Source organism: Benincasa hispida, chromosome 11 (genome assembly GCF_009727055.1).
Source record: "Benincasa hispida cultivar B227 chromosome 11, ASM972705v1, whole genome shotgun sequence".
NCBI classification, from domain to species: domain Eukaryota; kingdom Viridiplantae; phylum Streptophyta; class Magnoliopsida; order Cucurbitales; family Cucurbitaceae; genus Benincasa; species Benincasa hispida.
Window position 1 is genome coordinate 49,882,527 of NC_052359.1, and position 21,069 is coordinate 49,903,595.

At 33.3% G+C, this 21,069-nt stretch overlaps 1 protein-coding gene and 1 long non-coding RNA gene across 5 annotated transcripts; both read right to left on the reverse strand.

Annotated features, from left to right (window-relative positions):
- Window positions 1-107: 107 nt before the first annotated feature.
- LOC120090355 (F-box/LRR-repeat protein 3) lies at window positions 108-4,406 on the reverse strand. 2 transcript variants are annotated; one of them, XM_039047965.1, is made up of 9 exons: window positions 4,198-4,406; window positions 3,059-3,908; window positions 2,689-2,814; window positions 2,240-2,344; window positions 1,759-2,152; window positions 1,538-1,667; window positions 1,150-1,444; window positions 820-1,071; window positions 108-610 (listed from the first exon to the last, which is right to left on the reverse strand). In XM_039047965.1, the coding sequence occupies exons 2-9, from the start codon at window positions 3,695-3,697 to the stop codon at window positions 548-550; spliced, it is 2,004 nt and encodes a 667-aa protein (XP_038903893.1). In that variant the 5' UTR covers window positions 3,698-3,908; window positions 4,198-4,406; the 3' UTR covers window positions 108-547. The 2 variants fall into 2 exon arrangements, with proteins under 2 accessions (XP_038903893.1, XP_038903892.1); XM_039047964.1 differs by lacking the exon at window positions 4,198-4,406 and having other exon boundaries at window positions 3,059-4,036.
- Window positions 4,407-9,244: 4,838 nt separating this feature from the next.
- On the reverse strand, window positions 9,245-10,667 carry LOC120091676. Of its 3 annotated transcripts, none has more exons than XR_005485811.1 (4): window positions 10,542-10,667; window positions 10,189-10,353; window positions 9,991-10,072; window positions 9,245-9,569 (listed from the first exon to the last, which is right to left on the reverse strand). It is a non-coding gene; the product is annotated as an uncharacterized LOC120091676 (long non-coding RNA). The 3 variants fall into 3 exon arrangements; XR_005485812.1 differs by adding an exon at window positions 9,794-9,867 and having other exon boundaries at window positions 10,189-10,657; XR_005485810.1 differs by having other exon boundaries at window positions 10,189-10,657.
- Between the last annotated feature and the right edge of the window lie 10,402 nt (window positions 10,668-21,069).

A 21,069-nucleotide genomic window follows, 5' to 3' on the forward strand; every position in this document is an offset into this window, starting at 1 on the left:
ATATTTATATTTTTTTCCCTTTATTAATGAATAATAGTACTTAAAATATTTATTTTAAGCTCGAGTTTTGAATATCCTTAGTAATAATTAAACAAGAAGAGAGTGACAGCGATGGAACTTTTCATTTCAATTTCAAGAGCTGCTTCAGCATTTCATCTTCATTTACGAAGCCAGAACAATCGGACATTTCATTTTTTTTAAAAGAAAAGGAAAAGTACCAAAATATAAGTTTGGTAATAAATGGACTCTGTTGATCCAATTTTCTTTTTGGGCCTTACAATAGCCCACTGCTTTTTCAGAGTTGTGTTTTTTCTGTGGGCCCATCCAGTTTTGGAATTTGTTTAGACCCATGTTTCCTCATTTTTCAAACTTTACAAGATGAAATAACAGTAACACACAGCTTCACTCTTAGACTAAATTTCAAACTAGGAGAGAAAAGCATTCCAATTCCCATATGGAGGAGAGCCAATGAAAATTTTTAATTCACCAAAAATAGAGGCTTCCACAAATTCTTTCAAAATCTCCATATATGGCAGTTAGCTGCATCCTATAAGACAATTTGCATCTCATCTTCCAACTGCATTTTCCAGCACTTAGGGTCCAACTCAGCCTGCCAATCATGAAAAAAGCTACTTAGGATTCCATAGGAGGACATATAGTATCTGCACAAAGATTGTCAAATCCCCTAAACATTAATCCAGGCTCCACTCTTTTTAATAGCCTAACATTGGTGTTTTTTCCAGGGTCAAAAACATCATGGTCCTACAGTCGACTACGAAAATGAAAACTAAGGCATCATCAGAATGCATTAACAAGTACCTGAAATATTTTCTCTCTCCATTCGAATGTGCATCCCCGTACTTCCAAGTGTTTAAGAAGACGTTCGGGTAGCAGAGCTTGAAACAGTGCATGGAGCTTCACTTTTGTTAGGGAACTATTTGCCAACAAGGCAGCTGCAACTCCACTTGGAGTTAATCTGTTTGTGTGCAATACAGTCAGATGCTGAAGCCCACTAAGGCTGGCGAGAGACAAGAGTCCCAGATCGGTAACCGAGCTATACGACAAATTTATCTGTCGAGAAATCAAAGAAGTTATATGCTTTTCTAACTGTTTTACTCTAAGAAACAGTGAAAAGAGAGCAATGATCACCTGTCTGAGGTTTTGAGAGAAATGAGCAAGGGGAATCATGCCAGCATCATCAACATTGCAACACTTTTTTAAGTCTAATGTCCTCAGTAACTTGCATCCTGCCACAGCTGCTGCTAAGCCAGAAGATGTGATAAGTGGGCATCCTCGAGCTTCGATTGTCTTCAGCCTTGAGCATTTACGAAGGGATGAAAATGATGTGTCGGTGATGTCTCGACAATATGCTATATTTATCATTTCAAGATCAGGGCAACCATGGATGATTGCCAAAAGGCCAGAATCAGTAACTCCTGCACACCTGAGGAGAAAAAAAGAAGACGAGGACATAAAGTCAGTCCAGGTCCAAGTCCCTTAAAATTAGAGAGAAAGAAAAGCATGAGAAGTCATAAACCTGTATAAATCTAGCTCCAAAAGCTTGGAACAGCACGTGCCGATATGGCCAAGTCCCTCGTCATTAAGATTCAGACAAATTCCTAGCTTTAAGATGGAGAGTTTCGAACACTTAGATAATGATCTCAAACCTGCATAAAATAGAAATAGATGATAAGTATGTCACCGAATACACTAAACAATACAAGGAGACTCATAGCCTATAAGAGGAAAATTAAGCACCTTCATTATCAATTTCGTTGTCTGTTAAATCGAGCTCCTCAAGAAAATGGCATCCTCGTCCAATCAGGATAAATCCTTCTCTGCTAACTAGGGAACAAGACTCCATTTTTAGAGAAGTAAGGCCAGTACACGAGTTGGTAAGATTTGAAATAGAAACATCGGTTATCTTGCGACAACAAGTTATGTCAAGCTTCTTCAAATCTTTGTGTTTTTTCACGATGGAGGAAAGACCTTCATCAGTCACACCAACACATTTACTTAAGCTCAGTTCACTCAGTGATACACAGCAATTTCCTATGGCTTTGAGTCCATCGTATGTAATAACACAGGCATCCAATTTGACCGATTGTAACATGGACAAGTTCTTCAAACTATCAGCCAGAGCAAGAGTCACCTAAACCACCAACAGAAAACGATTTATAAACAACAAGGAAATACAAAAAGGATCAAAAGTTAAAAATAGAGATTAAGTTGGACTTACAGGAGAGCCATACGCTAAAGTAAGCTGCTGTATAGATGCAGTGGCGCGAGTCAGGGTAGATAGCCCAGTAGGACTAATATTCGGACAACTGGATACATCAAGTTTCTGTAGTAATTGAAATGTTTGCCAATGTCATAATATGCTTTCATGTGATGAAATCAACAAAAACTGGCAAAAAAACGAGATAGAATTTCTTTTCCAATCAAAATTCTGTATGTGCGTGTGTGGGTGAGTGAGTGAGTGACCTTAAAAACAATGTCATAATATAATTAATGGTTCAGAATAACTAAAAATCAAATGTGGAACATTAATCAGGTTCTAGCAACAACTTTTGACTTGATAAATGATCTGCTAAACCAGAGTCCTTCTCTGACTCAAACAAGGCCAAGGATTATTTGCCAAAAGAAAACATAAGTAAGAGAACTGTCTCTAAGTTAATCAAAATTTACCTTCAAGGACTTGCATCCATATCTAATAACGGCAAGGCAGTCATCATCAATGCCAAAGCATCCCTCTAACACCAAATCTTCAAGATACTTGAGCTTTAGTATGGATGGTAAACATTTTTCCGTGATCTGAAAGGGAGAAAAAGAAAGGTGCACCAATGTTTATACATCTAACGAGAAGTTAAACACTCGACCGAGCATAAAACTCATCCACAAGTAACAATTGAAGCCCAAAAAACCAGGAATTCATCAACAATCAACACTTTGCGAATTCATGAAGTGGAAATCAGATTGAAAAATGTATATAGTCTCTCACTCCATAATCAAAATCATGAAAGAAAAACCCATTCAATGCCAAGACAAAACAAATTACCTGCATATAGGAGAGATCCAAACTACGAATTTGTTCACATTTAACAGCAATCAAACCGACCCCTAAATCTCCAATACTCATACACCACTTTAAGCTAATGAATCTCAATTTCGTGCATCCAACTGCAATACACCCAATCCCCATATCCGTTATCAATTTACACCTCCCCAACCACAGCTTCTCGAGATTTTTTGCCTTCGCTAAAGCCACCGCCGCCGCATCTCTGAGCTCCGTTGCGTTCGACAAGTCAATCTCCACCAAATTTGTACAATTCGTAGCCAAACTCAACAACCCTGTAGCCGAAAAGAATTTAGACCTCGAAAGGTCGAGAGAACGAAGCTTGGAATTGCAGGCCTTAGAAATGATAGCCAAAGAGCCATCGGTGACTCGAGGGGAGAGGGAAAAATCAAGATGAGTTAATTGTGTATATCGTTTAAGCACAGAAGGAAGGTGTTCAGAACGAAGAGGTTTGAGGATTTTGCGGTGCTTTGCTTCAACACAGTAGAATGACTTACAGGTTAAGGAGAAGGACTTGAGATCAACTGGATTAAAGCTCAGTAAGTCGAGGATGGAAAAAATGATTTCATCAGAAATCAGATCGAAAGGGTTCGTGGGTTCAACGAATTTCTGCTTCTTCATGCTTGAGAAGAAGGAAATTCTTTCCAGAAACTTTGTGTCTGAACTCTAAAAGAACCCCATATAAAACAAAAATGGAGAAGGAAAAAAAGAAGGCCAGAAGTTCACGAGCTCTGATGAAGAACTGGTTGAATCTGAGTGGTTGGTTTTCCAAATCAGAATGTTCGAAACCGGGAAGAAGAAACCCAACTACTTCCTCAGATGGAGCGATTAACTGTAAACGGAAAATACTGGTTTCAAGATTATGAGATGGGATTAAGGGAGAGAAAAATGCCTAATTACGTTACTGCCCTCAGAACGTCGATGATACGCTAATTTTAATTTATATAATATCACATATTCTTGAAAGTTTAGATTATTACCTCCATTTCTTGGGTGTAAGAGTAAGAGAGAAATAGATATGTGTTTGACTAAGTATCAATTTGTGCAATTTATAAAAATAAAAACGGCAGATTAAATAGGAGGGTATGTTAGTAATTTAAGAAGGCGAAGGAGCTCCGTACCAGAGAAAAAGGACAGGGAAGGACAAAGTGGAAATGGTGAAAAGAAGTGGGGTTAATATTGTAATTTGGAGTACAAGACGTCGTTTTCATGAGTCATCCGGTGGAGGAGTATGCGAGGAAGGACGGATTCAAAGTGCATACAACCCGTACGATCAAAAAAACGGCAAACCTAACAAAAAGGAATCAATTAAAAATAATTAAGAAATCGAAAGAGGAGAAGAATAAAAAAGAAAAAAAAAAAAAAGGTTAGATTATATATAAGAGAATATATAGAAGAAAGAAAAAGAAAAAAAAGGAGTTTTGGTGGAGGTGGAGGGCAGAAGGGGAAATGGGTGAGTCAATGAAAGGGAAAGGAAAAGGAAATTGGCCGTACTTATTATAGTTGGGGGCAGCCATAGTACCGACCTTACTCAGATAAGAACGGTGAGAGATAGCGTCAAAAGTGGGTTAGGATTTTGGGCCCACTCCCCACTTGCCCTTCCCATTCCATTTCTTCTCTCCTCTCATCATTCACTCTCTAGTTCCTGTCTTTGGATTTACTTTGACACCGTTAACACACTTTACATCTTCATATCCATAGAGATTTTTTTATTTTTTATTTTTTTAAAAATAATTTTCGGTGATGAAGCTAGATATTATGATGATTTTCTAGTATCTTTTAAGTTAAGTGATTGGATAATTAGATTAGTAGATTTTATTTTTAAATACATAGTGATAAAATCAAGAGCATATTTGTCATTTTTTAAATTATGAAATTGATCGTTAGAAACTTTTTTGGTTATTGAAAAAAAAAACTTTTAAGGATTTGGTCATTTCTCCAAAAAAAATTCAATATCAACTATTATAATTGAAACCCAAAACGGAGTTGGTTATATCCCACTTCGTTCACTTAAAGTTAGGCCCATACCCTTCTAATGCATTCTAGTTGGGTTTTATTTCCATGAAAAGTCATCTTTGGGATATATATTGGGTTTCAAAATCTATAAGAATACTTTTGTCCATTACTGCATATTATGACTATTAAATATGACAAAGGGATGTCAAGATAGTCTTTTTGAATGACCATCTTGATGAGAGTATTTTCATGTCTCAACCAAAAGAATTCATTAAACAAGGTCAAGAGCAAAAAGTTTGTAAACTTAAAAGATCCATTTATGGTTTAAAACAAGCATCTAGATCCTAAAATATAAGGTTTGATACTGGATTCAAACCCGAAAATGATCTATTGAGGGTTTTATTCTACTCCAAGCCTCCTCTAGTGTGATATCTTTGACCACCAAGGTAGGACATCTATATAAGACATAGATGGTCCAATTTACTGCTTCCGGCCAAAAGATTTTGGGTATATTTTTCTCCGATAGCATTGAACGAACCATGTTCATTATTGTTCTATTTTTCCTTTCCGCTACACCATTCTATTGTGGAGTATAGATGGTCATTAATTGCCTTTTGATCCCATTTTGTTTGCAAAAATCATTGAACTCAAGTGAATTAAATTCTCCTCCTCTACCAGTGCGTAAATACTTAATAGGCAACTCAGCTTCTTTCTCAACTAAGGATTTATAGTATTTGAAAGAGTTAAAAAATTCTGACTTTTCTACCAAAAAAATATACCTACGCTTTCTTGCTATAATCATCAATAAATAACAAAATATACCTTTTGTTGCTATTGGATGTAGGAATGATTCGGTTACAAATATCTGCATGAATAAGTTCCAGCTTTTGTGCTGCTCTCCAAGTGCTTCTCTTTGGAAAGCGATATCGATGTTGTTTCCCTTTGATACAATCAATGCATGTAGCATTTGAGACACTAAATTGAGGAAGTCCATATACCATGTTTTTACAATGTAGAGTTCTCAAACCTTTGTAACTCAAATGTCCATATCGTCGATGCCAAAGATGAGATAAACTTTCAGCTGCAACTTTTGTTTGAAGGCACTGATCAACTTGTGCTTGAGAAGAGGTTTGGGTTAGCAAAATAAACATCCTATTGTTGCTCACTTTTGTTTGAATAATTAAGCCTTTCTTTAGATGAAATATTTTACATTCCTCTCCCTTGATCAAAATAGTCAAACCTTTTTCTTGCAATTGTCCTATGCTCAAGAGATTGTTACTCAAATCTGGAATGTAGTATACTTCAGTAACAACATGATTAACTCCATTCAACAACAACTTCACATTTCCTTTGCCCATCATATTCATTTTAGTATTGTTTCCCAATTTCACTGAATGTCGGAGATCTTCATTGAGCTCACTAAACATGGATTGATCACCACACATATGATTAGAATACCTAGAATCAAGAAACCATGTACTTTCTCTTTTGACTCCATGCAATTCCTTATAGGACATTATAAGCACTTCTTCTTCATCATCGATTTCGGCATAATTTGCTTCTTTATTTTATGGACACTCATATGGTAATGACCAAGTTTTTGGCATCGGTAACACTGCACATTTGCTTTGTTGAAATTTGCTCGGCCCCTTCCTCTGCCTCTTCCTCTGTAGCTACCTCGACCCCAACCACTTCCTTCATCATTTGTCACCTTCAAGGCTTGCTCCTCTTCGCTTCGTCGCTGAAACTTTTGTTCATGTACTATCAAAGAACTTTGCAACTCATCACTAGTGAGAGTATCAATATCCTTTGATTCTTCAATAGAACAAACTATATAGTTAAACTTTTTCGACCACTTTTACATCTTGCATATCTTCTCCATAAATTCGCATCTTATTTGCCACCGTCATGACTCTGGAGAAGTATGCTGTCACTCCTTCACCAGACTTCATCTCAAGAATTTCAAAATATATACGAAGAGCTTGTAGATGAGACCTTTTGACCCTTGCATTGCCTTCAAACTTTTTCTTCATTGCATCCTATATTTCTTTAGAAGTGTTCTTCTTGAGAATGGTTTCTAAAATTGTACGGTCAATGGCTTGAAAGAGATAATTCTTTACTTTCAAGTCTTTCAGCTTCATCTCATCATTTTTCTTTCGTTGGGCTTCTGTTTGCAACAATTCGCTAGCTGGTTCAACATATCCAGGTTCGACCAACTCCCAGTATTCCTTGGATCGAAGGAAGTTTTCCATCAACATGCTCCAATGATCATAATGACCATCGAAGCGTGGAATTGCGGTTGTACAAAACTTCCTTCATTTTTATTTCCTTCTGTAGTTATTTTTGCTACAAAGTTCCAAAGGCTGCTGCTTTGAAATCAAACCCACCTTAACTCTGATACCAGAATGTTGAGAACACAAATAGAATTGCACAACAAAAACTACTTTTATTGATAATGTTGTTAAGCTTAAATAAAAGCTACTGCATCTACGAAGATTACAAAAGCTAAAAATAGGAAACTGTTGTAACTAATGAAAAAAAAAAAAACCTTTCATTCGTGTCTCTGTTTATATTGGTAAATTGAAGAGTATTTTTATCATCTCTCAACTTTTGATCAAATTTAACTTCTATCCGTACTACCTTTTTCAATCCCATTTTTTTTTTATTTACATTTTTCTTATCCAGAAAACAATATAATGTAGCAGTTCTTTTTGTTATTATTTTAAACTATTTGCAGTTTATCATTTCATGTTGCACCCATTTATAAGTCACCATTATATTTTATTGCAAAATTTTGATTCTTGCGTCTATTAGCAACCATGTATTATGACTTATAATACAAGGTTGTTCATCAAATGATAGTTTCAGACTCAATAAATTTTCTATGAATAATACCACTTTTCTAGCATCTAATGAACTCTAGGAATCAGGATAGAGCATGAGAAATTTTGTTTCTGGTAGATTGTTGATTTTCCAACAGAACTGACTTGAGCAAATCAGTTGGTTTCGTAAGAACGATTGAAGAATGGCAGAGGAAGTTGATTTTATCCTAGGTTGTATTGAATTTTTGGCAAAATATTAGAAATGCAGTTGTCCTACATAAAAAAAGATTTAGAAAAGTCATAGGTTTGTCCTACATTGAAAAAGTTTAGGAAAGTCATCTATGCCTTTGGTTTTCAGTCCAGTTAGAAACACTTTAAGTTTAGTGTGCTAACTTTAATTAAATTCCTTTTGTATTCTCTAATTAAATTTCTTTTGAAGCACTAGAATGGGACCAATTTAAAAAATGTGAAACAAAACATATACACCATAAATACACAGTGTTAAACCTCTACTTACCTCTAAATGCCTAATCAATTTCAAAGAAGAAGAAAAACCTCCCAAGCTACTAATTGCACAATAGAAAAAGGAGAAAGAAAAAACAGTGAAAATTTGCCTCAAATCAAGTTTTGATCACACAATCAACTCAAAACAACAATTTAATTAAGTAAAAAAAAACCTCAAAAGCATACTTTAATCACACCACATAAATTCCAAATTAAGCTACATTCATAGTTCATACCATAAATTCCAAATAAAATGTTAATCATAATCCGAATCATACTTTAAACAATCAAAACCATTAAACTTAAATAACGTGTATCAACACTTAAAAGTGTCAACTAAGTCGTCAAATTTAAACAAACAACAAAACAAAACATGAACATATAACATTAAAATTCAACTTAACAAAACGTGAACAAAGTGTGTTAATAATAAATTAGTATTTTTTTTAAAGGAAAGAGTTGAGGACGACCCAAGCCAGATTCATATCCTTCCCATAGGGAGAAGTGAACTACAATATCGGCTGCTTAAAAGCTCGAGGCTCCGATGAGGATTTGATTTCAAAGGTCTTGGAATGTTGCCACATCACTTCTCTATAGGCTGCTTATACAAATTGATCATATTCATTACCATGAAGGGGAAAAGGGGCTTACTTTGATGTGTTTTCAATTTTCTACTTTCTGGTCATCTCCAATATGCATAACGTTGTTAGACGTGACTCCAAGTTGATCTAACGCAACTTCAAATATTTTTTCATCTGGTTTTTCATATCTAACATCTGCCGATATTATAACAGTACCAAACCTGTAAATTAGTATTCATCACAATTGAATTAAAATTTACAATTTAGCACTACATTGTAGAAAGATATGATGGGTAAAAAGAAACTTGCTTTTCAATACTAAACACACTTTCTCGTGGATAGATAGATGAATTTTTGGCAATAGCCAAATTGTTTCACCAATTCACTGCAACAATTCATACATTAAAGGAAATTAAAACCAAAATCAAAGAGCGTAAAAGAAAACACTTATTGAGGTAAGTGGTTGGTGCAAAGAAGTGGCATTAATTGCAAATTGAAGAAAAATGGTTCAAGTACAAGGATTGGAACTTTACTGCCAATGGAAGACTTGGGTTCAAACATCAACACTGTATTCCCTTCATTCATCAACTCTTATGACCACAACTCCCACATTCTTTATGTTGATATCATCTGTTACATAACAATTTTTTTAAAATCCCTCATTAATCATTAAATGTGAAAAAATTGTCTTGAGAATCAATATCCAAATCATAGCCAATATATATCTATCATCACTTTATTGTTCTTAGAAAGGGAATTCAATTCATTAATCATCCAAAAACTCAAATGTATAGGTTAGATAAATTTCATTATATCAATGCTTTAACACCCTAGAAGGAGGAAATTTTAGATACCATGGTAAATTTTGGGATTAGCAGCTACTATTGCATCATTAAAAAGAGTGATAAAACAGTCCGGATTTGAACACCTATAATGAATAGTATGCATCAATAATACCCTATATATAATCACATCAAAGCAAAAAGGAGTGCTAAAAACAAAAATTGTAGAATACGAGAAATAAAAAAAGAAGATTGAAATAGGAACGTACCGTGTGATGTGAAGAAAAGGAAGAAGAGAATGAAAATGGAAGAGCCATTTGAGGAAATCAGCTAGTTACTCTCATTTTCAGGCTGAAATAACTAAGAAGGGTCAAACTCATTCCACCATATGAGACCAAAAAACTAAGAAATGAGAAAAGTAGGGGTCGGAGGAATCAAAATTAGAGTCAACAACAATAAATACTTACATAAGAACTTAAACAACCCAACCCTTCTCTTGGAACACGCCAAGACCAACAGATCGAAGCCCTCACACAACCCCATCATCTGAAGCAACCACATCATTTGTACAGAGGGAGAAAAGCGAAGCAACACCCATAATCTCAGCAACACCAGAAGCAAATTCTTGGCACCTGCAATTGAAAAAAAAAACAAATTAAGAAACAACAGGATAGTTCAATCCAAAGGGAGGTAAAAAAAAAAAAAAGAGATGGGTTACTAAAAAATAATGAGAAGAGAAAAAAGAGAGAGAATTGGAGGTGGAATAGTTTGGAGAAGGTGTGGGGATTGAGGAAGAAGAGCAAAATTATAGGTCTATAACTGTTGGAACTTCGAGCCATCGTTTCTCGTGGCTCAACACTGGGGATTGGTAAATCCATGAAGAGAGAAGACGGAAGACTGAGAAGGGCAAAGTGTGAGACCATAGAAAAGTAAGGGGTGACATTTGAACGATAGGATTGTTTCGCCTCTTTTTTCCCCAAAATTTTAACATTATTCCAATTTCCCCCCACCTCCGAAATTTTGGCCTTTTCCCACTTTTTTTCCCCTTAATCTTTAATAGCTTACTTTAGGAAAAGCTATATTCAAGAGCTATAAAAAGTAGTATTTCTAATTTTCTTATAGTGAACGTTGCATTGCAATCCAAGACTTTTCTTTTGTCAGCATGAACTTGCTACACATGCACACTCTTGGATTTTATGTCCTAAAACTTGTGATTTGTAAACAATAGAATTTATTCTAAAAATTCAATAAGGTGGTTATTGAATAGATGTTTTGCTTGATAGAAATCCAATAAACCTAAAATCCCTTGACTATTGGATGAGTACTTGAACTTTATGTGAAGACATAAAGGTGGATCAGGTTCGAGTAAATAGTCAAAATGATCTATAGTATATGAATAAGGTTGGGTATCTTATTCTGGTAACACTATTGAATGCGACCTACTCTATAGTTGTTACAAAGAGTTGTAAAGTGCTACAAACGAAGTGATCCTAATTCGTTCATGTTGGGACATGAGGAGTGGGGGTGTCCTTGTGTAAAAGGGTTTGTACAAGATCGGACCATGAAATTAGTTACTCTTACTTTATAATGCTATTTACTATTTAAGACTGACTATTTCAAAGCAATGACTTAGGTAATTTGACCTTAATCCTGAACTAACTATGAACTCCTGTTTATTTGGAATTATTCTTAGATTTGCATAGGTGAGGGTTAGCTCAACAGTGCCGACTCGATAAACCTCCCATTTCAGGGGTAAGACTGAATAGATAGTTGGGGACATAGGGTGCAAGATGAAATTCACTCCTACCCGCTTTAGGGATAGTAGAGAGGTTGTTCCCTTAAGTGTTGATTTTGGATCTTGAACAAGGGCTCCACCCTCTCATTGGCCTGAAAGGGACTCAGTTTTGTTGATTAGATCACAAAACAATTGTTCATTAGAGGATCAGTGAGAACTTAAGGAACAAAAGATAATTTCGGAGGTAAAATAGAGATTTGACCCAGTCGTTATTACAAACAACCTGTAAAGGGTTGACTTACTAATCATGGTTATATCGAGTATACATAATATAGGGAGCTCAACTATGGGCTTTAGTGGAGTGACCCATTAGTTAACGAATGAGGATTAGATCGGTCTAATGAGTTTAGTCGATTAATCTCGGATCGTTGGAGCCCATGATCTGTAAGTCCACGAGATCCCCCCACTAGCTCGGAAATGGATTAGATGAGTTAATTTGAAATGTTCAAATTAGAATCAAACGGAATTGGAGAATATATATTTAAATATGATTTAAATATATGAGGATGGATTTGTGTAAAATTAAAATTAATTTGTAAAATTAATAAATTTTGATTTTAGAAATCAAACATGATTTTAGAAATCAAAATTGGATTTTGGATATAGAACTTACACAAAAAGAAAAATATGATTTTTCAACCTCATCTTCAACTAGCTTTCAAAGAACCCATCATCTTCAAGCTTCATTAACTCCAAGCATGAGCTGCATCCCATGCAGCAAATCTCTTTGCATGATAGTCTACAATATATTGAAGAGATTGAAGTGAAGTTGAAGTGATTGCAACCGATAGAATTTTAGCTGAAAATTTGGAAAGAAGAAAGTGTTCTTCATTGGGTTGTTACAGTGAGCTTCTCCAAGTTCCCTTTGATTCTAGCTTATTTTGAGTCCACAACTCAATCTAGAGCACCAAGAGATTAATAGGGAAGATTTTGTGGTGGTTTGCACAAAGATTTGGAGGAATTAACAGCTGAAAATCAAGATTTCAAAGGTTCTTCAAAGGTATATCTTGAAACTCTTTAAATTCTGCTTGAGCATACTTTCATTTTTACAAAAATTAATCAATTAGAGTACTTATCGATGCTCGTCGATTCCGCTGTGTGTGGGTACCATCCCAACACATACATACGTGAGAGGACATCAATATGACTTTAATCCAACTCATCTGGGTGAATTCTCTTTTGAATGTTGATTTTTTTTTTTTTTTGGTCTTACTAAAAAAAAGTGTGGATTAATTAAAATATGAAAAAAAAAATGAAAAGTCAGAAGCTAAGGAAGTCTACACGGAAGATGTGGCAGAATATAACAAAAGTCAAGGAATTTATCAGGCCTTATTGACCGTAGGAGATCAAGATAATCAACAAGTTTAATTTAATTATAATTAATCATTATAAATATATCTCATAATATGATAATATAACATGTTAAATTACAAATGTAATCACCATACTTTGATTTAAACTCAACTTATTGTTGGAGCTCTCAATTTTTTTTTTTTTTTTTTTAACGATTTACTGGTCATAAAAATGAAAGAGGAGAGTTTTGAATAATTTTAGAGGGAAGAGAGAATTAGAGAGATGGAGAATCATTTGAGAATTACATTAGGATTTCTCAACATTACAATAATAGGAAAGAAAACCTAAATACAAAGTAACATGGGGCCAATAAACTTTTACATATAAAAAAATCTAACTAAATAACATCTAAATAACATAATATAAGATCAATGAAGCATAAACATCAATACAGATACAAGATATAGATACGATTGGGTATGAGGATATGTCAATTTCTAAAAAACTAGGATACTGATATTGAAAATACGATTTTTTTTCTTTAAAAAAATCTAGGATATAGAATAGCATACAAGTTAACGACAATAGTACAAAATACGATATAAACATTAAATACAATACAAAAAGAAACATCCAAGATGTTGAAGTAAAATAATCAATAAAAAATGCAATAAAAAATTATTCATATTGACCAGAAAAGAAGAACATTAGAGAAAGAAGTATGAAGATAAACGAAAAATTTCTTCGTTGAATTGTTGAAAATATTCAAATGGGTTATATTTTGATGGATTTTGTGGGGACTCAATGTGAAGATAGAAATTAGATTATTCAAGGATTTGGTCTTTCATTTATTTATTTTTTTCTTTTAGTTTTGGACTTGAGTAGTGAGCTTTTCAAATATGCTGCCCAATTTTAGATTGTGAAAAATTAGATGATTTGTTTATTTCTATTTCTTTTTTAAAAAACAAGCATAAAAATAGATATGTCAATCGTGTATAAGATAAGTATCTAGAAAGTATCGGTATCTGATACGGGTTTTTTGTTTCACATGAAGTATTTGTGCTTCATAGTATAAGGGCATGTTTGGAATACATGTTCAAGTATTTAATTTAAAAATTAAGTCATTTTGAAAAAAATTAAGGTGTTTGGTATCCCCTCAAAATAGATTTTCAAATGTATTTTATTGAGCTTTTTATCAAAAAAGTGTTTAAATAAAAAAATGAGTTTTTTTTTAAAAAAAACATTTTTTTTCTCAAGTCAATCCAGATAAATCCTGAGATTATTCCATCTTAATACTAAATACTCTAACAAGTTTTGCACTTAGACACATAAAATTCAAACTTATATACAATAGATCAATTAACTTTTAGAAAATTTGACTTTGTCGACAACCTACTAGATACCAAGTTGAAAAATATAGTGACTACATACCTTCAAAAGTTTATTGTCTAAACTTGTAATTGAACCTGTAAAGATGAATTAAATATTTGTCGATATATTTATATTTTCGTCAATATTTTCATATTGTCATGGATTCAACATTAATTAATATGAACAATGAATCAACACTTGTAAAAATATGCATGAAACAGGAAAAAAAAAAAGATGTTACTAATTGAAATATTAAATAAATTATAAACACGTTGTTTGAAAAACGTTATACTTTTCCTTTAAATAGTAATGAAATTGTGACTTTGTGAGTGGGCCCAAAATGCTTCAATGTTTATCCTGGTGTTCCGTTCCGTTCCGTTCCGTTCGTTATGCGAACACTGATAGAGAAGGGATATGGAAATATTTGGGGATTTGTAGATTATTCCATCACCGCACTTGGTGGAGGCACTAACTACACCTGCAGGCGCCAACTTCCCTATCTTTAAAGATTCCTTTTTCCTTTTCTTTCCCCTTTTCTCTTATCTCCAACTTTCGGTTAATTATTATTATTTTTAGATATAGTTGTACATATAGATTCAAGGTATTAGTAGATATAACATAATTAAAAAAAATTACAAATATAGTCAAATTTAAATAATCTATCAACGATAGACCATATTATTGGTAGGTAGACCATATCACTGAGAATAGTCTATTAACGATCTAATAGATTTGTCTATATTTGTAATTTTTTTCAAATGATGTTATAAATTTAGTTATTATTCATAAAAATGCTACCCATTATATATTTTTTTTTTATTATTTGTACATCCAGGAAAAAAAAAAGAGTATGCTTAGGAGAGAAAATAATTTTATTGATTATTAATATTAAATAATTATAGTTTTTTTTTTTTCTTTTGCGATACAATATTGCAAATATGAGGTGAAAATTTTAATGGTTGAAATATATTAGTTTTCGCTGGATAACTATTTGGTTTTTTATTTTTGTTTTAAATTAAGTTATTTAATCTATTTCTTAGTATGATTTGTATTGATTTTTTAGCCAAATTTCAAATACAAAAAGAATGCCAAGGCTACTTTAGCATTGTGTTAGCAGTGTCAAGAAAACATTTAAAAAAAATCTTAACTATTTTTTTGCGTTCCGTAAAATAGAAATTAATTAAATCCATCAAAATCACTTTAAAAACAAGTCAATTTCTGGTCTATTTTAAAAGCAGTATGGAGAATCCTTTAGAATTTTAATAATATTTATTTTGTATATTTATCTATTTCTCACGTAATTAAATGTATTTTCTATTTTTCATGAGCTAAATGCATCAATTTTTTAAAAAAGTATATCATATTGACTTTTTTAAATAAAGCTATTTCCCTTAATAGTTAAGAATTAATCTATAACAAACAAAATTTATCATACTAAACAATTATTTAAAATTTTAAATTATAAAAAAAATTTAAAAATTGATTATAAGTCTATTTTAGTTATTATATCTAAAATAAGATATTTTTATATTTATTTACCAAACACTCTAACCTACTTTTTTTAAGTTTAGGTTGAAATTTATCAAATACTATTTTGTTTATTTTCACATATGATTTTTCTAAAAGCAAGTCTATTTGGTTTGGTTTTTAAGCCAATGGTAAAAAATAGATAACAAATGAAAAAAATTGGAGATCCATAAACTTAATTTTTAAATAAATAAATAAAAAAGAAAATGATTATGAAGGGGGTCTTATTGTTAACCCCTAATAACTTCTTTTTATAGAAATATTATTAACATCTTACTCATTATTTTTAAAACAATAATAATAACAATCTCTTGACCATTCTACTCAAATTTGTTAATTAAATTAGTTTTTTTCTTCATGGATTCTAAATACGGAGAAATGTAGTGCACATCTCTTGCAATTTTCCTTTTTGAGACATTGCAATTGTTTTACATATTAAGAAGATAGTTTTATATTATTCTATACTTTTTTTACTATTATATGCAGGGTGTTCTTTTTTAATGCAATCGGGGTAGAAATTCAAAAATTAAATATATGCAGGATGTTAAAGGCTAGTTATTTTCATAAATATTTAAATATATTTTCATGGTTATTAACGTATTCGATTGATATGAGTTGATCCATTTTATTTGAGATTCATTAAGCTTCTTCTGCTTTCTTTATTTTTTTTCAAAAATTTTAATTAATAATATGTAGGAGATTCGACAACCATATTAAAATGATTGTCATGAATAAACAATATGTTGAAATTATTGAAGAATTCTTGATCAATTGAAGCAAAAATATATGCTCATGTTGATAGATGCGTGCTTTATTCATTAAACTTTCATTTGTATATAAAAGAATCCACGTCCATTTTTATATATTTTTACTTTTTAAAACCAAGATAAAGGGTTTGTCCAAAAAAAAAAAACAAAAACAAAAACTGTTGGGGATGATGCCCTAAACTCTCGTGTCCTTTAGTTTGTAAACACGTTTTGTACGAATGCTTGTGATATATAATATATGATATTTTCTTCACTACTTGTCTTTGAACATTGGATATTTTATTTACTTTACCACAAACCAATAAACTAAAATCTCTAGTTATCATTATGTAACTTAAGCATGTATGTGGTGATATACAAGTGGATCATGTCTTAAGTGATAACCAAGATGGTCTGTAGTATATGGATAAAGGAGAAAAACCTTATCCTGGTTACGCTACGGATGCGACCGACTTTGTGGAATAGCTACAAGTGCTGTGACTTGCTACAGATGGTCTGATCCTGATCATTCATGTGGTGACGTGCGAGCGGGGGCGTCCTATACAAACAGTTTGTATAAGGCTGACCACGAAGTGTTAACGTCTTGTTATATAACGCTGTTCATGACAGAGACTTCACTTCACTAAGATGACCATAGATAACATGACTTCGATCCTGAGTGAGTTGGGAACTTCTGCCTTTAAGGGCGGTCCTTTGATTTACATGGGTGCGAGTGGCCAAGTCACCGACTCAAACCTACCACTTTGAGGATTCGTCTGATTTGGGAGCTGGGAACTCAACTACACAAGATGGAATTCACTCCTTCCCCAAAGTAGGGGTAAGTAGATAGATTGTTCCCTTAAGGGCTGATCCCGGGGCTTGAACGATGTGGTGCCACACACTTTCTATAATAAACATTTTCTATAATCAATATACTATTTATTGATCTCATAGTATGAAAGTCTAAACCCAATAAACTAAGACCCATGACTATTGTATGAGTACTTGAACTTTAAATGGAGACATAAGAGTGGATCGGGTTCGAGTAAATAGTCAAAATGATCTATGGTACATGAATGAGGTTGGATACCTTATTCTAGTAACACATTGGATGCAGCCTACTCTGTAGTTGTTACAAAGAGTTGTAAAGTGCTATTTACGATGTGATCCTAATTCGTACATGTTATGACATGAGGAGTGGGGGCATCCCATGCAATGAGTTTGCATAAGATCAGGATCAAGAAATAAGTCACTCTTACTTTATAATGCTGTTTACTGTTTAAGATTGACTATTTCACCTAGATGACCTAGGTAACTCGATCTTATTCCTGAGCTAACTATGAACTCCTGTTTATTCAGGATTGCCCTTAGATTTTCATAATTGAGGGTTGGCTCAACAGCGCCGGCTCTCCCATTTCAGGGGTAAGACCAGATAGATAGCTGAGGACATAGGGTGCAAGACGGAGTTCACACCTACCCGATTTAGAGATAGGAGAAAGGTTGTTCTCTCAAGTACTGATTCCAGGTCTTGAACAAGGGGCTCCATCCTCTCATTAGGCTGAGAGAGTTTGGTTTAGTGATTGGATCACAAACCAGTTGTTCATTAGAGGATTAGTAGGAACTTGAGGAATAAAATGTAATCTTGGGGGTAAAACAGATATTTGACCTAGCTGTTATTACGAACAACTTGTGAAGGGTGGACTTGCTTATTATGGTTAAATCATGTGGACATAATATATCTACAGTGAGGGAAGTGCAACTATGGGCTTTAGTGGAATGACCCATTAGTTAACGAATGGAGATTAATTTGATCTAATGAGTTTAGCTAATTAATCTCAGATCGTTGGAACCCATGATTTGTAGGTCTGCGAGGTCCCCCTACTAGCTCGTAACGGACTAACTCTAGGATAGCGTGATAAGTTGATTTGAAACGTTCAAATAAGAATTAAGGGAATTAGTAATTATATGAGATATAATTACATGTTTAATTTAAGAATTAAACGGAATAGGAGAATTTATATATTTAAATATGATTTAAATATATAAAGATGGATATGTGTTAAAATTAATTTAATATTTGATATTAAATTAATTAAGTTTTATTTAATAATTAATTTATGAAATTAATTAAAATTTTCTTTTTTAAAATCAAAATCAAATATTGATTTTTAAGATAAAATTGAAAAAGAGAAAACAAAAACACACAAATGGAAAAATTGATTTTTCCATTATCCATTATCCATCTTTCAAGTAGCTCACACATAATGCATCTTCTTGGTCTTGTCTTCTCCAAGCATGAGCTACAACTCATGCAACTCTCTCTTTTGTATGTTGATCTGCAATATGGTGAAGAGATTGAAGTGAAAATCGGGCATGTAATCTATAGAGATTTTGAGAGAAAATTTGGTTTGAAGAAAGAATTCTTCAACTAGTTTTTTTGCAGTGAGCATTTCTCCTTTTACCCTTGATTCAAGCTTGTTTTGAGTCTCATAACTCAATCTAGAATACCAAGAGAATAGTGGAGAAGATCTTGAGGTGGTCTACAACAAGATTTGGAGAAGATAGCAGCTGATGAAGGAGTTTTGAAGAAGTTCTACAAGAGGTATGTCTTGAAACTTATTTGTTTACAGCAAGAGCATGCTTTATATTTTACCAAAGTTAGTGAATTTGAGTGCTAAGATAATTCTTGTGCTTCCGCTGTTGCTAATACAATCCTACAATTGGTATCAGAGCATCAAATAAGAATTCAATTCGGTTTAATTTTGGTTTGGTGGGTGTTTTATATGAGAAATATGAAACTAATGCACTAATATTGTTTTATGAGATTTGGCTATTTAATTTTCCTTAATTTCTTATTTAAATTTGTAATTGGCTTTTGTTTGATGAGCTTTTATGTGTTAGCAAGAGTCTGTAATTTATTTGGAGTCATTAGAGTCAAAATTAAGATGTAATTGAAGAAACAAGTAAAGGAGGCCGAGCTGCTGTTTCAGTTTTTCAGCTTCTGCTCAAAATCGCTGTTGAGGTTCCAGTTGCTAAGCGATCGTCTAGTTCCAGACGCTACATAATGTGAAGAAAAGCTAGACGATTGTATAACAATGGGTACTGGTCATTGTGATGTTGAACGCTAGACGATCGTATAACATTGGGTTCGGTTTGGAGCGGTTCAAAGACGGTTTTGAAGCTGATTGTAATAGTTAGGCTTCTGTTTGCTTGTTTTTGCCAAAACTAAAATCATATCAGTCTGTGTTTAATTATTTATGCATTTGATGTATTTATAATTAAATAAATTTTGTATGTGCATATAGTATGCCATTTAGATCTAAAATCCCACCATAGGAAGCATGTTACATGCATTGAAAGTATGTTATAATTGTTATAATATATAGTATGCATGTTAGGGTTTCTTGTATTTAATATAAATGTTATATTAAATATTGAATGCCTCATGTGTGTTACGGATGTTTAGCATGTCTAAAGTTTTATAAGTTGTTATAAAATTGGGTTAGACATTTAAAATCCATAAACAACAGCTGCATGCTCACGTAGGTTGACCACCTGTTTTAATTGTTAAAACTTATAAAACCTAGGTTACAAACTCAACCGGTATATAATCCTGTCAAAGGCTGGGGGTACTTAAGTTGACGGTTTACGAAAAGCTTTCTACCAGGGGATTATGGCCAAATTATTGAGTGTTGGTAACCGATTTTATGAGCATACATGAGTGATGTGAGGTAATAAAATGGTTTATCACCTACACATCATAGGTTAAAATCCAATTATTTGAGTTATACTTGGATAAATCACATAGACTTAGGGTTGTTTTATTAGCCAAAAAGAACCTAAGTATAAATCTACTCAAAATAGAACACTTCAGTGGTAGTTTAATAACTTATATATGATAAAGAATTTCTTTTCTAAAGACGGGGCACGCCTTAAAGTAAAGTGCTCCTCCCCAGGTCCACCGTCGTCAACTATCGATGACCTGCCTGAAGTAAAATTATTAGAAAACTTTAGTGGGAGATTAATAGCATATATGATACGTGATTTTTATCTCTCACGTCTCTAAGAGTTCACAATCCAAATTTAAGCGGTACTTCGTGTCACCCTAGAAGTGACCTCCCTTCGGAATGTATTTTTTAGCTTAAATCTAGATTTCAGTGAATAAGAGAAAGTTGTTCAAATATAAGTCTATTATACGATAAATAGATTTCAACTACCACGTCTCCACATAGTTTACACCGTGAGATTCATATGATGCTTTGTGTCACCTTGGGAGTGATCTTTTTTCGAAGAATGCTTTGTATGAGTCAATATCAAGGTAAACGGAGGAAGTAGTTTATAGTAAGTGGGTGAAGGATATGTGTCAATATATCCTATGATCTCCTCTATTAGTCTAAATCGTGAGATTCCTATATTGCGCCTACTGGTTTGCTTTAGCCGACCCTTTACTAGTCATTTAGCGATGGCTATCCCCTCTGAGGGTTGTAACATAGGATTCGGAACAACACAAGCTTCAGTAAAATGAATAGGGTCTTATAGTTCTGTCTTGGATGTTGTCTTCTATCTCGGAGGCAAATTCATACTGTCCTTTAAGATTTGAAAATGGCGGGTCACAC